The 13250-nt window shown below is 59.4% G+C and overlaps 2 protein-coding genes across 4 annotated transcripts in view; one reads left to right on the forward strand and one right to left on the reverse strand.

Annotated features, from left to right (window-relative positions):
• Positions 1-3373, forward strand: part of LOC104655156 (ephexin-1) — a 52083-nt gene extending 48710 nt beyond the window's left edge. The window contains exons 12-13 of the mRNA XM_030917057.1: positions 837-941; positions 2390-3373. Coding sequence (XP_030772917.1) covers positions 837-941; positions 2390-2580 — 296 coding nt within the window. The 3' untranslated portion in view covers positions 2581-3373. The remainder of the gene's footprint in view (positions 1-836; positions 942-2389) is intronic.
• Positions 3355-12517, reverse strand: SNORC (secondary ossification center associated regulator of chondrocyte maturation). Of its 3 annotated transcripts, none has more exons than XM_030917059.1 (4): positions 12332-12517; positions 11744-11871; positions 5894-6076; positions 3355-5787 (listed from the first exon to the last, which is right to left on the reverse strand). In XM_030917059.1, exons 2-4 carry the CDS (start codon positions 11814-11816, stop codon positions 5678-5680), a joined length of 366 nt encoding a protein of 121 aa, XP_030772919.1. In that variant the 5' UTR covers positions 11817-11871; positions 12332-12517; the 3' UTR covers positions 3355-5677. The 3 variants fall into 3 exon arrangements, with proteins under 3 accessions (XP_030772919.1, XP_030772920.1, XP_030772918.1); XM_030917060.1 differs by lacking the exon at positions 12332-12517 and adding an exon at positions 12016-12068 and having other exon boundaries at positions 3364-5787; XM_030917058.1 differs by having other exon boundaries at positions 5633-5787; positions 11744-11858; positions 12308-12346.
• Between the last annotated feature and the right edge of the window lie 733 nt (positions 12518-13250).

Below are 13250 nucleotides of genomic sequence, written 5' to 3' on the forward strand. Positions count from 1 at the left end.
GAGGCCTGCACGGGCCTCCAGGGGCTGCTTCCTACTGGAAGCTTAGTACGGGCCAGTAACGCGGCATGGCCGCACTGCGCGAATGTTGGATGGGCCTTAGGTGACAGGTACCACAAAGTCACCAGGAGGAGTTTGGACCAAACTCCACTGCTGTTTTTAGGTTTGCCAGTTGTCCGAAAAGCTTATTAAATAGAAAAAAAGCCAGGTGCAGTGGCTCATGCCTATAATCCCAGAACTTTGGGAGGCCGAGGCGGGTGGATCACCTGAGGTCAGGAGCTCCAGACAAGCCTGGCCAACACAGCGAAACCCTGTCTCTACTGAAAATATAAAAATTAGCCAGGTGTGGTGGTGCGTGCCGGTAGTCCTAACTACCTGGAAGCTGAGGCATGAGAATCACTTGAACCTGGGATATGGAGGTTGCAGTGAGCTGAGATTGCATTGCACTCCAGCCTGGTGACAGAGGGCGATTCTGTCTCAAAAAGAAAAAAGCACAAGTCCAGCAGCCTTATGGAGAAGGTGCTAACCCTGATCACATGAACCTTGTCCTGACCACCCCAAACCACTCCCAGGGCCATATCCCAGGTTCAAAAAGTTCCTTCTGAAGTTGAAACTAAGGCCCCTCACAGTCTTGATGCATGTATTTCTTCCCAGAACTCCTGGCTATGTTAATAACGTTTTCTTTGGAAACAAATCCTCCTCTTCCTCTGGTGAGCCCTTCTCCAGTTGCTGTGGGAGTTTTCTTATTCTAGGCAGAGCTCAGCTGCGGGCTTGGTGGGAGCAGGCAGGCAGGTGGGTGGCACAGTGGTGGGGACGTACCTGTGCCTCTTGTCCCTCAGACTGCCCCCAGGTCCAGTGCGTGCACCCATACGTGGCTCAGCAGCCAGACGAGCTGACGCTGGAGCTCGCCGACATCCTCAACATCCTGGACAAGACTGACGACGGTGAGGCCCAGGGACCTCCCCTCGGGGCCCCCAGGGGACGCCACACGGAGCCTTGCCCGGCAAGAGATGAGGGGAGGTGGAGAAGCATCACCACTCGCTGATGGGCTGGTGTCCTGCTGTGTCTCTTGCTCCCTGAGACGTTCTGCTTGGACATCCTGGCTTCACTGGCCTTTCCTCAGCATGAAGGAGGAATTGTTTTCAGTGCCTCCCTGTCCTCCCCTAGAGCCGGGAGGCCCCACCTTTCCTCCTTCACAGTGGGCCCAGCCCCCAAGCGGGTGGCTTTGTGTCCCCTTCCCCTGGTCTTGGCCTCAGCGTCTCCATCACAGTGTGAGGGGACAACCAGGAACATCCTAACCCTGACCTCACCCAGACCCGACCCTGACCTCACCCAGACCCGACCCCGACCTCACCCAGACCCGACCCTGACCTCACCCAGACCCGTACTTGCAGCTTCAGGTAAGCCTATGACCACCAGGCTCGGTGCCCCATGTGGGCCAAGAAGCCGCCCCCAGCTCCTGGCCACCCCTGCTGGTGTCATCAGTACCAAGTGAAGTTCCTCCCAGCCCCTGTAGAATTGAACCCCTTTCCCTTTTCAAATCATGTCCCTGTCTCCACAGTAATTGCTCCTGATCCAAATCTCCAAAGTATACAACCGCATCTTCCCTGCTTCCTCCTCTCCTGCCGGGTCCTGGTGGAAGGCCTCAGGCTGGGACCTCCAGGGGAGACCTTCTCCAAGGAGTCCCTCTTGTGAGCTGTTCCCAAAGGCCCAGGGGCGCTCCTGCCCTCTTCCCATGGAATGTAACTAGCCTGCTCCCCTCCCAAATGAGACCTGCAGAGGGCATGCCCCAGGCCTCTTAGCTCCAATCAGCCACAAGGTCTGAGCAAAGACCTGGTGATCTCCAGGGGAGGGGAGAGGTGGAGAAACAGGGCAGGGAGGAGCCAGGTGACGCTGAGACTACTCGTGTTGCCAGTTCACGATGGGCTCTCTCCACTGACCACACCGGCCCTGAGGAGGCCAAGCCTGGGAGGATCTGCTCAACAAGAGGCTAATGACACAGTCCAGACCGGCTAACCACGCACTCAGCTGCCACCCCCACCAGCCCCTTGAATGCCTCCAGCTCTTTGGAGTGGCCCTTGGGGTCTCCTGGGCTCGTGTAGGGCAGCACAGAATTGCCAAGGGTCCCAGAGCGGGTTCCAAAGTCAACATGGAACTGCGTGGCACGGAGCAGGTCTTGTTCTGTGCAGATGCCCATGCACCTCCCAGCTTATGGGGGTGAATCGGGTCTGAGCATCTCGGCAGAGGTGTGCAGAACCGCTGCGTTTTGGGAAAGGCCAGCTGGATCCCTAGTGTCCTGCACACAGATGGGGGCCCTGGCTGGGAGGGAGCCTCTGTGCAGCCTGCGCCCTGCAGGAGCACCTGACTTTCCCTCCCTCCCCTCCCTGCACAGGGTGGATCTTTGGCGAGCGTCTGCACGACCAGGAGAGAGGCTGGTTCCCCAGCTCCATGACTGAGGAGATCTTGAATCCCAAGATCCGGTCCCAGAACCTCAAGGAATGTTTCCGTGTCCACAAGATGGATGACCCTCAGCGCAGCCAGAACAAGGACCGCAGGAAGCTGGGCAGCCGGAATCGGCAATGACCCCACCCGGGGGCCGGCGCGAGCAGGGCCTGCGTGAGACCCTGACAGAACGTGGGGGCTCTGGGAAGCACAGGCCAGCGCCTCCCCAGGTGGCAGGATCTGGCTTGGGGTGCCCGGCCCTCATCCCTGCCCACACAGTGCGTGCTCATGTGTCTTGGCCCCTTGCTCGCAAACTGGATAAAGGGTGCCCAAGCCTCTCCTGATGCATTTGTAAACAAGAAGGTTTCAGCAGTATTACACCATCTCCCTCGTGCCTCCGAGGGGGTGCAAGGGGGTGGGCACGCTCCAGGGCCCCCACGGCCCTGGCCTGCTGGGACTGGAAGAGGCTCCCAACCCAGAGTGTCCCTGTGGGAGGCAGGCAGAAGGTGACAATTGACATGATTTCCTGCACGCGTCCTCCTCTACCTTGGAAGCAGTTAGAATCCACTAGGCACAGATGGGGCCGCCCTTGCCTGTCGGAGCTTGATGAGCAGCCCTTGGTCTCCAGTTCCCAGGACTGAGAGCCCAGCTGCCCCTGTTCACCCTTGCCCGGGCCTCTGCCAGCCTCTGGCTGCACGGTCAGGCCCTGCTCCACAGCAGGCCTGCCAGAGCTTGGCTGGGGACCCCTCCCACCTCTGGCTCCCTGATGGGCTGGAGGTAACTTGTGTCTTCTAGCCCCTTAAGGAGTCCAGGTGTTTTAAGGAATGAATTGGTCACTGCATCTTGTATCGATTATGGTTCTGAGAAAAGCAAATATCACTTTTGGCTGCATTAAAAGAAGCATCATATATAAAATAAAAGAGATGAAGGTCTACTGTTTATTGCCCTGGTACACAAAGGAAGGGGGTGTTTGGTTCCAGGCAGTGAGAGAGGAGCACCCCTTCAAGGCCGGTGGAGGAGGCACTCCCCAAAGGAAGGGCTCGAGGCAGTTTCCCGAGGAGGAAGGAGCAGCCAGGGCCTTGTCTCAGCATGGGAGCAGATTTGGGCCTCCACTTGTAGGACTCCGGAAACAGAAAGGGCTGTTTGACAGAGCTGGGGACGCCCCTCTGCTGCAGTGGAAGTGAGGACACAGCTTTGGAAGACCGCAGAGGCCCCGAAGTGTCCATGGTGGGGGGCCCTACGGGGATCTCACCACCGGAGTGGGGCTGGGACTTCCGCACTGCCCAGACGCAGGCCCTGGGCCCTTCACACCCTCAGCTGCCCAGAGCTCCACTCCCTCCCCTCGCCCCCGCTCCACCTCAGCCTGCCAAGGGGTCCTGTGTGCCCAGGACCACGCTCTCTGCTAGGACAGTTTCCCTGCTCTCCAGAACAGGCCTCTGGTTTAGATCCAGTGGGACTTTGTAGCGTCTTCCCACAGGCCACAAAAGGGTGCTCGTTGGTCCTGGGACCTCAGACCCTCTGAGAATCACAGGGATGCCAGGCGTGTGACACTGGTTCCACTGGAGAGGGAGGCCCCCCTGGTCCCAGTGAGGGGCTGTGATGCACCCGTTGGTGGGAGAGTGCTGCAGAGTGAGGAAAGGAAAAGAAGGGGCCACCTCTTGTCCCTGGAGGGGAGGGCTGGGAAGGAGTTGGGTGGCCATTTATCCCCGTGCCTTTTGAGGCTGGAAAACAGCATGTTGAGTTGGATCATCCGGTCTGATAAAGGCTTTGGTTACTCAAGGTTAGGTGAGATGAAGTAAGTTAACCAATTAGGAAAATAGGTCAGTTTCATAGCCCTCCTTTATAAGCAGAATCGTTTAACTCAGTGTGTTTTGGGGAGACTGGTCGAGTGGGAAGCTGCTAACAGACTTGGATGAGGCCTTGGACCTCATCCCCCAGTGTGTGAGAGGTGTGCGGGCACCACCTGGGCTCCTCCAGTGTCCAGGAGGAGAAACTCATGGCAGGAAACTGCCGTGGGGAGCTCAGGGACACCAAAGAGGCCAAAACAGCTGCTAGAGAAAATGAGTTTTTGAAAAAGAGCAGCTTGCCCTCCAGCAGCATTGCCACCCTGGAATCTTCAGAAGCACTACGCTGTCCCCAAGGAGTCTGCTGGCCTCCAAACTGTCCAGCCCTTCCCTCCAAAGGCTCTGGGGACTGGGGTAGGCCCCAAGTTCCCGCTTCCCTGCTGCGCCGAGCAGGTTAAATGATCAAAGGATCGAAGTTTACATCTCTAAATGCTTCCGAGGTGGGGACCGTGGACCAGGCTCCTCACCCTCACTCCGCCCCGATGCTCTGAGAGTGAAGTTGGGTAAGAAGAGCTGGGAAAGCCGTTTTCTCTCCCTGAACAGACGAACTGTGGGCGTGGGGGCCGCCGTTTCGGCCCAGCCAGGCCTGGGGTGAGAGTAGGAAGCAGGGGCGGACAGCGTCCAGCATCCACCCTCGACTCATCCTGCTCCTGAGGCTCCCTAGGCAGAGGGGTTACCTGGGGGCCTGGGGCTGCGGGTCTGAGCCCTGGCTGCGGGACTCAGAGTCACAAGACGTCCCCCAAAATAACGCGGCCTCTGGCTGGGAGCGCCGACGGCCCCCGCCCTCCCCAAGCCCGGCCTCAGGGAGCCGCGGGCCCCGGGGTCTCCGTCGGCCTCTCCTGCCCTCGCGCTTCCCTCCTCACGGAACGCTCTGAACCCCAGCGGAGCGGGATGGGGGGCAGGCCCCGGGGAGCGCGGCGAGCGCCTCGGCCCGGGCCCAGGCAGAGGAGTCGGCGCTGGGAGAAGGGGCCACCCGTGGCCCCGGCAGTGACGGTGCCCCAGGCCGGGCTAAGACCGCTGGCCGCACACCGGCTCCGATGCCCTGGCGGCCCCGGCGCACGCGCACCGCGCACGCACATGCGGCGCGCTCCCGCGGCACTCCAGCCGTGGTGCACGCGGACGCCGGGCCGCGCGGCCCCGCGCGCGCGGGCTGGGACATGCTGTGTGCTCACGCACGTCCCGGCGCCCCTGCGGGGAATTCGGATGCGACTCCGGCCCCACGCGCGTGCACAGCACCCACCCTCGCCCCCGCGCCCACCCCCGTCCTGAGACCTCGCCTGCGCGCGTTCACTCTCTGGCACACCTGCACGCGCGGACACGCACGCGCAGACATACGGGCGCGCGAGGAGTGCAGCCGAGTCGCGCCGCGGCCGGGCGCGGCCCCTTTATTCGCTTCAGGAGGCGGAAAACTTTCTCAGCGCGACGACCACGAGCGCCAGCACCACGCAGGTGGCCAGCAGGGCGGCGATCACGATGGCCGCGATGGCGCCGGGCCCCAGCGACCCTGCGGAGGACGGAGGACCACGTCACCTGCCAGCCCCGGCCCGGCCGGCCCTCCTCCCCGCGCCTCCTGCCCCTCCTCATTTCTCCCTCCCCCGCCCCGCTCGTACCGCCGCCCTGGTCCAGCTGCTCCTGCGCGGTGCTGTCCTCGGGTCCTGGCGCGACGGTGGGAGCTGGGGGACCGGTGTCTACGGGCTCCCGGCCGGGGCTGGTGCTCTCCACGGGGCCTTCTCCCGACGGCAGCTCGGCCGGCTCGTTCCACAGCGTGGGCACGGGCTCCTGTGGAACATCATCTGCAAAGCCAACGAGAGGCGCTGGGGCCCCAGGTGACAGGGCCGACAGGGACGTCACCCCCTACCTCTAGGTTAAGCAAGTTTGCAAGTTGCGGGTGGCGCTGTGTGAGGGGTCTGGGCTCAGCGCTGCACTAGCCCTGACATTTCCCAGGCTGGGAAGCTGAAGGCAGTACATTGCTGCCTCCTGTAGGGCAAGGCCGGTGGGTGGGCAGGAGTGTCTGGTCAGTGTAAGGGGATCTCACCTATGAAAGCCCTTCTCTGCTCATAGGGTTGGGAGTTGGCAAGATTTGGGGTACCCAGGGACCAGAGAGCAGGAAGGAGACATTCTCAGTCCCGCAGAAAGCACAGGCTGAGATGCCTACGTGATAACCCCCGCCCTGTACCCTCACCAGTCAGCCCACCCCAGTTGTCCTCTCCCGCCCATCACCCCAACCCTGGGCCATCCATCCCCCACAACCAGATAGGAGACCCCAGAAACGCTGGAAAGCTCAAGATGGGGATGGTAGGTCGGCTCTCGGCCTCTCCAGCCCAGCCAGACCCTCTGACATCACAGTGTTGGCAGAGCAGGGCCTGCCCATGTCCGATTCTCTCTCTCTCTCTCTCTCTTTTTTTTTTTTTTTTTTTTTTTTTGAGACGGAGTCTCCCTCTGTTGCCCAGACTGGAGTGCAGTGGCCGGATCTCAGCTCACTCTCTTTTCTTTGAAACAGTCTTGCTGTGTCGCCCAGGCTGGAGTGAAGTGGTACGTTCTCGGCTCACTGCAGCCTCTGCCTCCCAGGTTCAAATGATTCTCCTGCCTCAGCCTGCAGAGTATCTGGGACTACAGGCACCTGCCACTATGCCCAGCTAATTCTTGTATTTTTAGTTGAGACAGGGTTTTGCCATGTTGGCCAGGCTGATTTCGAACTCCTGACCTCAGGTGATCCGCCTGCTTCGGCCTCCCAAAGTGCTGTGATTACAGGTGTGAGCCACTGCAGCCGGCCCCATGCCCTAACCTCAACTGGGATAGAGACTGATCCAGGGACACTCGACCCTCAAACAGGTTCCTTGGATGAGCTTGGAGATGTCCTGACACCTCATCTCTTTGACTCCAGCTACTCTGTGGTTTGGGAACTGCTTTTATCCCCATTTCAGAGACAAGAAAGCCAAGGCTTGGGGATAAGGTGCCGCGATGGTGAGCACAGGTGGGCTGAAGCCCTTGGACAGTTGCAGGAGTGGTTGTGCTGCCCAGAAACGGTGTAGGGAGGTTGCCGTTCTGTGAACAGACCCTGCAGCCAGCCTGCGACCCTAGGGCATCTTTTGTCCCTGCGGGTTCCATCCCTGAGCGCTGGGGCAAGACTGAAGCCAGACACTTGCCCTCCTGTTAGGCTCACCAGCACCCAGAGAGGGGGATGCTCGAGAGGACACAGAGGTCCTTCCAGGGTTTTCCGGCCAGTTGTGTCCATCTAGGGCAAGCCACGCAGAAACATCAGCCAATCCAGACTCAGGGTCAGTCTTAAAGTAAATGGGCCTTCCCAAATGTCAAAGTCAGGAAAAACAAAGAAAGACTGAAAGGTTCCAGATCAGAGACTGAGGAGACAACTCAGTGTTCCTGGATGGGGAGGGACAGGCCTGTGATTGGAGACGCTGGGATCTGTTGGTGAAGTTTGAACAGAGTGTGGCTTAGGACTGCCTCAGTGCTCATTTTCTGGTTTTGATAGCTGACTCTGGTGTGTACGAGAATGTCCTTGTTCTTAGGAAGAATTTAGGGGCAAAGGAACATGACTTCTGCAACCTACTCTTAAATGATTCAGCATTCAGATAGAAAGAGGAGTCAGCAATGTAGCAAAATGTTGGCAGTTGGCAAGACTAGGTGGATGGACTCCTGGAGTTCATTGGATTGTAAAGTGCACATCTTTCCACAATAAAATGTTAGCAGGTCCCTGGCTTCCGGGCCTCTCTCAAGCCTGGAGAGGTCAGTTGCAAGGCTCAGCTCCGAGACTCAGCTTGCTGACCTTTCAACTGACCTGCCACATTCCCCAGGGCTGGCCCAAGGGAGAACCCCTTTCCAGAAAAGATCTCTGGCAGGAGGCTCCAGGGGTGGAAGGCCCACTGGCCCCCAACTGGGGGAGGCTTCCCTCCCGAGGGGCCCAAGGCTGGACTGCAGCACTGATGTCTGTCCAGCCTCCCACCAACCTTGAAGACCACCCTGAGAGGAGGGGAAGTGACCTAGCCAGGCCTCCCATATCGCAGCCAGAGAGGCAGGGGTCTGCAGCCATGCAGCGCCCATGGAAGGCCTCAGGCCCCTGGCGTGCTGCCTCAGGCTTCTGGGGGCTGGGCAGGTAAAAGACCTGAGTGTGCCCACCACCTAGCAGGCGCCAGTGTCTAGGCTCACTGACTGCCTGAACATGTCCAAAGAAATGCACAAATGACACACCCAAGATAGACTGTCAGGCAGACACCTCCCTGCATCTGGAGGCCGCGACAGGGCTGCTGGGTACCAGGCCCAGCTGACCCGGGTGGCATCTGCGGGAATCAGCCAAGGAGTGGCAGACCTCCAGCCCCTGAGAAGGCAGGGCTCAGTCCCCGGGCCAGCACATCAGGGTTAAGCTGCCACCCTTGAGGGTATCCTCTGAGCAGGGCAGTGGGGAGCCCCACTCAGGCCCTGTCCCTGTCTGTCCTCCATGACCCAGCCTGTCTCTGCTGCCCCCACCACCAGACATACCTGCCCTGGCCTCCTCCCACTGTACATAGCCCCCTCCTGCCCAGCCAGGCCATGAAGCTTCCTAATCAGGAGGGCTGGGGCCTATCCTTGCTCCATCAGGCTCTCACCCTGGACTTCATGCCCCAATCCACCTTCCTGACTTTTGAGATGGGGGTTCAGACTATGCTGTCAAGCATCTTGCACAAGGAGGTAACTGTGTGAACACCAGCATCTTCAGCTGCTGCCTCTGGCCTGGGGCACACCTCTGGATGCAAGCCCAGTTGCTATGGGTCTGCAGCCGCTGGCCACCACAAGAGTCCCTCACAGGCTGGCCCAGGACCCATCTGTACCCAAGCAGCCAGGGCCCCAGGGGCCACCAGCTCCCTGCCAACCTAGTCTGGTGCCCAAGTGGCAGACACATGGGCTCCAAATGACAGCCTGCACTCAGTCACTGATCCACCAAGAAAAGGGGTTCTGTGGCCAGGGAGGGGCCGAGGCACTTCTTATCCTCATCTGTGTTTCTAGAATTTGCTCCAGTAAGAAGGGAAAGCAAAGCTGAAAGGCAATTCCCATCTTCCCCCAAATCCATCCTTCTGGGAAGCTGGGGGCAGGTCAGTTTCCCAGCAGAAGTCCTATCCGGGGAAGGCGGAGATGGGGCAGGAGCAAAGGTGTGGAGGACGGAACTTGTGGCATGCCAGGCAGGTAGTGAATAGGCCAGGGTGACAGAAAGTGAGGGTGGCAAAGAGGTGGGGGCACCGAGGATCCCAAGAAAATTCCATCTGCCTTGGCGGTACCGAGGCCCAGACTGCATTGACCAGAATTAGCTATGTGGTGTGACTACGTGCTCTGACCCAGGAAAGCGGGGGCTGGTGGCACTGCCACAGGCCTGGGCACCACGGGCTCTCTCCCAACCCCACTGGCCCCAGCTGCCCTGCCTTTTGGTAAATAAGTTTGTTCTGACCACAGGGCCCTGAGGCCAGGCGCCTGTGCTCACAGACACCCTTTGTGTGGGCCATGAAGGGCCTTTTCATCCCTGCCCTGGCCTCCTGCCCACTCAGCCCAGCCTGCTACCACCTCAGTGGCTAAGGCCACAGGCTCCCAACAGAGAGGGCCTGTGCCTCAGATGGGGCCTGGGCCTCAGCCCGCAAGGCTGCTCCTTCCCTTCCTGTCTGCTACAGGACCCCAGCCTACAGAGCAGAGGACCGTGTACACACCTGCCCAGAGCTCCCGGCCCAGGGGTGGGGTGCTAAGAGCCTCCCAAACGCTCTTCCCCCCAGAATGGCAAGAACAACAGCCAGAACCCCAGAGACTCCGGGGTTGGGATGGCATGGTCTGGCCCCTGCGGGGAGCCGCCTGCTCTTGGTAGAACACATGGAGGGAAGTGGGGCAGTGAGGCCAGGTGAGGTCCTGGCTGTCCCCAAGGCATCCTGTGGTGGCAGAGGAAGCCCATCCACCCACATTGATTAAGGACAGTCTGGCCCAGGAACTCTGGCCGGCAGCCTGAGCCGGGAGGGTCAACCACACAGGAGCAGGAACCTGGGCAGGAGCCACAGGCAACCCGGGAGCCAGGGCCTCCCCTTCCGCCCACGTGGACCACCAGGCTGGAGAAGCAGCTTCATCCCGGTGAGGGTGCTGCAAAGATCACAGCCCCAGGATCCAAGCCGTAGAAGATGCCACCTTCCCCTTTAGGTCCCTTCCCCCAACTCCTAGGAGACACCGCATGGCTGGCTTAGGCTGGCGCCTCTTCCACCACAAGGGAGGCTGGCGCCCTCCCAGCCTGCGGGAGGACGTAGAGTTCTGCTGAGACCACCTGGTGCCGGGGAGGGGCTCAGAACGCGGAATCCACATTCCCCTGATGTTCACTGAGCGCTAACTGGATGTGGGGCCCATCCCAAAAGCTCTGCACATCTGAACTCACGAGGCCTCACAGCCCCCTGCAAGTGAGGCAAAGCATGGCGGTGTCACCATCCTACAGATGAGAAGGCAGAGAGAGGTTAAGAAACCTCCCGGCCAAGACTGAGCACACCCTGGCCTCGAGCTTCTTCCTGGGGGTCCAGGGAGAAGCCAATAATCCCTGGGGCTCCTCGCTGTCACCCAGACCTCCCAGGGTGTGGCCGAGGGGGCTTCCCCAGGCCTGTCGTCCGCCAGAAGCTCTCCCCAGGCCATGCTCTCATGACTACAGTCCACCTTTCTCACAGACCCACGGGCACCCTCCAGAAGGCCCAGGCTGCAGGGTCCCTGAAACCCGCTACTGCGACACAGAAGCCGGCTGCCCTTTGATCCAACTCCTGGCTAACAGGAGCAAAGACCACCTGTAACCCGTCAGTGTCCTTTGTCTCTCAGGCTCTGAAGCCAGCCTGGGCCAGTCTTCCCCTCCCCACAGGGCCCTTGGGAGCGTGCCGGAGGCCTCCCTTTCGTGGGACCCCAGACTTGGCCGCTTTGATCTCGGTCCAGAGGTCCACACCGTTTTGCAGAGGGATCTTGGGCCTTATATTCTCTCTCTCTCTCTGGAGCCGTTCCCAAGATGGGGACAGTACCTGGGTCCTCATTCTCTAAGGACATCACAGAAACCAGCAGGGAAGCTTTTGAAAGTAATCAGCAAGGCTCTGCACTCCTCTGGCCCCTCAGCCACTTGTCATGTGCCTGGTACCCCCAGCTGCCTCCCAGACCTGGGAGACTTCAGATTTTAAAGTGCTAGAGCAATTCCCATGTCCTCCCAACAGCAGAACGTCCCTGGGCCTGCCCCCCAAGTCGTCCTCCTTCTTCAGAGGCCATTACCCCTGCTGCTAACCATTTCCTGAGACATGCATCCCACACAGCTGCTGCCAGCCGACCTCACAAGAGCTCTTCACAGAATCACCCCAAATAGTCGCCCCATCTCCTGTGAGGGGGCTTCCTCCCCAGTGAACGATGAAGAATCTGGCCCCAAGGTAGTTATCGGCCCTGGGAGGCTAGTGGTGGCAGAGACAAGGGCCTTCACCCCTTACCTGTGAGCACCGCAGGGACCAGAACCCCGGAGATCAGCAGCAGCGCCATGCGCAGGGCCAGACAGGATGCCATCCTGGCCGGGAGTGAGCGCGGCCGAGTGGGACGCAGGGAGGACTGCGCTGGTTACCTTCAGGGCAGTGAGAAAGAGGCATCGAAGGGCTGGGAAGGGTTTTCATCAATGCAAACTCTGTCCTCCTGGGACACCCGGGACACCGTGCCCGCCGCCCCCCCGCCCCCCCCCCAACACACAGCAAGAGCTCACAGAACAGACCTGCTTTCCTGAACCTGGGAGCAGCCCTACTCTTGGAGCGGGAAAGAGGAAATTGCCTGTGTTCTCTCTCTCACTCCATCCCCCAGCACACACGCGCCTCCCACACTTACTCCGGGACCACTGCAAGTGAAAGGTTTTCAAGCTTGCTTGTGCAAGAGAATCACCCAGGGAACCAGAAACATGCAACTGCCTCTGGCCACGGTGTTTCAGCGGGGCTTGGGTAGGCCAGGGAATCTGCATGTTAGTGCCTGTGGCCTGGGCTTGGGGACATTTGGCCTGAAGCAGGCAGCACTGAGTGCATGATGGACTCGTTCACCTCTGGGTTCTCCATGCCTGGCCCGGAGTAGGTGCTCAGTGTTGAAGAAGGACTTTTAAAGCAGTTTTGATCCAAACCCTCAGGCAGCTCTAGTCTTTCCTAAAACGCTCCTGTCTCCTCTTTTGCTCTCTGCTCCCCTAGACCCCTGTGCACTTACGACATCCATTTCCAGGCTGGGCCTGGCTCAGAACTCAGCCCCACTGCCCACTGCTCCTCAACAGCTCCACGGGGTATCTGACGAGTGGCTACAACTTACAGTGTCCAAAGCAAACCTTGACTCCACTGCCCCTTCCCTCACTCAGTCAATGGAATCCCAGTCTCCCTGCTCCCAGATGTTCTAGCCACACAATGAAGTCATCAGAAGTCTCTCTTTCCCTCGCTTCCCACGTCCCAGCCCTCAGAGTTCTGCCAGCACCCCCTACTTCACACCTTGATGGTTTCCCACTGCGCTAAGGGCTTGCCTCAGCCCCGCTCAGCTTCCTCACCCGCGAGTTCTATGTTTCAGTCCACTGGCTGTGACTAGGCTCCCCCAACAAACCCCCCGATCCTGCCTCAGGGCCTTTGCACGTTCCCCTCTCCCTCTCCCAGAAGGCAGTCCCTGTGGTCATTATGTGGCCACCCCTTCCATTCCAGCCTCAGCTTGCTAAGTCAACCCCTTGATCCCACCATCACTTCACTTTTAATTTTCTTTTTAGCGTGCATATTTATATGAAATTACATTGTACTTTTTTGTTAATTTTTTGAGGAGCAACACATATTCTGTGAAGCACACAAAATTTTTTTTTTTTTTTTTGAGACAGAGTTTCGCTCTTGTTGCCCAGGCTGGAGAGCAATGGCACGATCTCAGCTCACGGCAACCTCTGCCTCCTGGGTTCAAGTAATTCTCTTGCCTCAGCCTCCCGAGTAGCTGAAATTACAG

The sequence above is a fragment of the Rhinopithecus roxellana genome, chromosome 14 (genome assembly GCF_007565055.1).
Source record: "Rhinopithecus roxellana isolate Shanxi Qingling chromosome 14, ASM756505v1, whole genome shotgun sequence".
NCBI classification, from domain to species: domain Eukaryota; kingdom Metazoa; phylum Chordata; class Mammalia; order Primates; family Cercopithecidae; genus Rhinopithecus; species Rhinopithecus roxellana.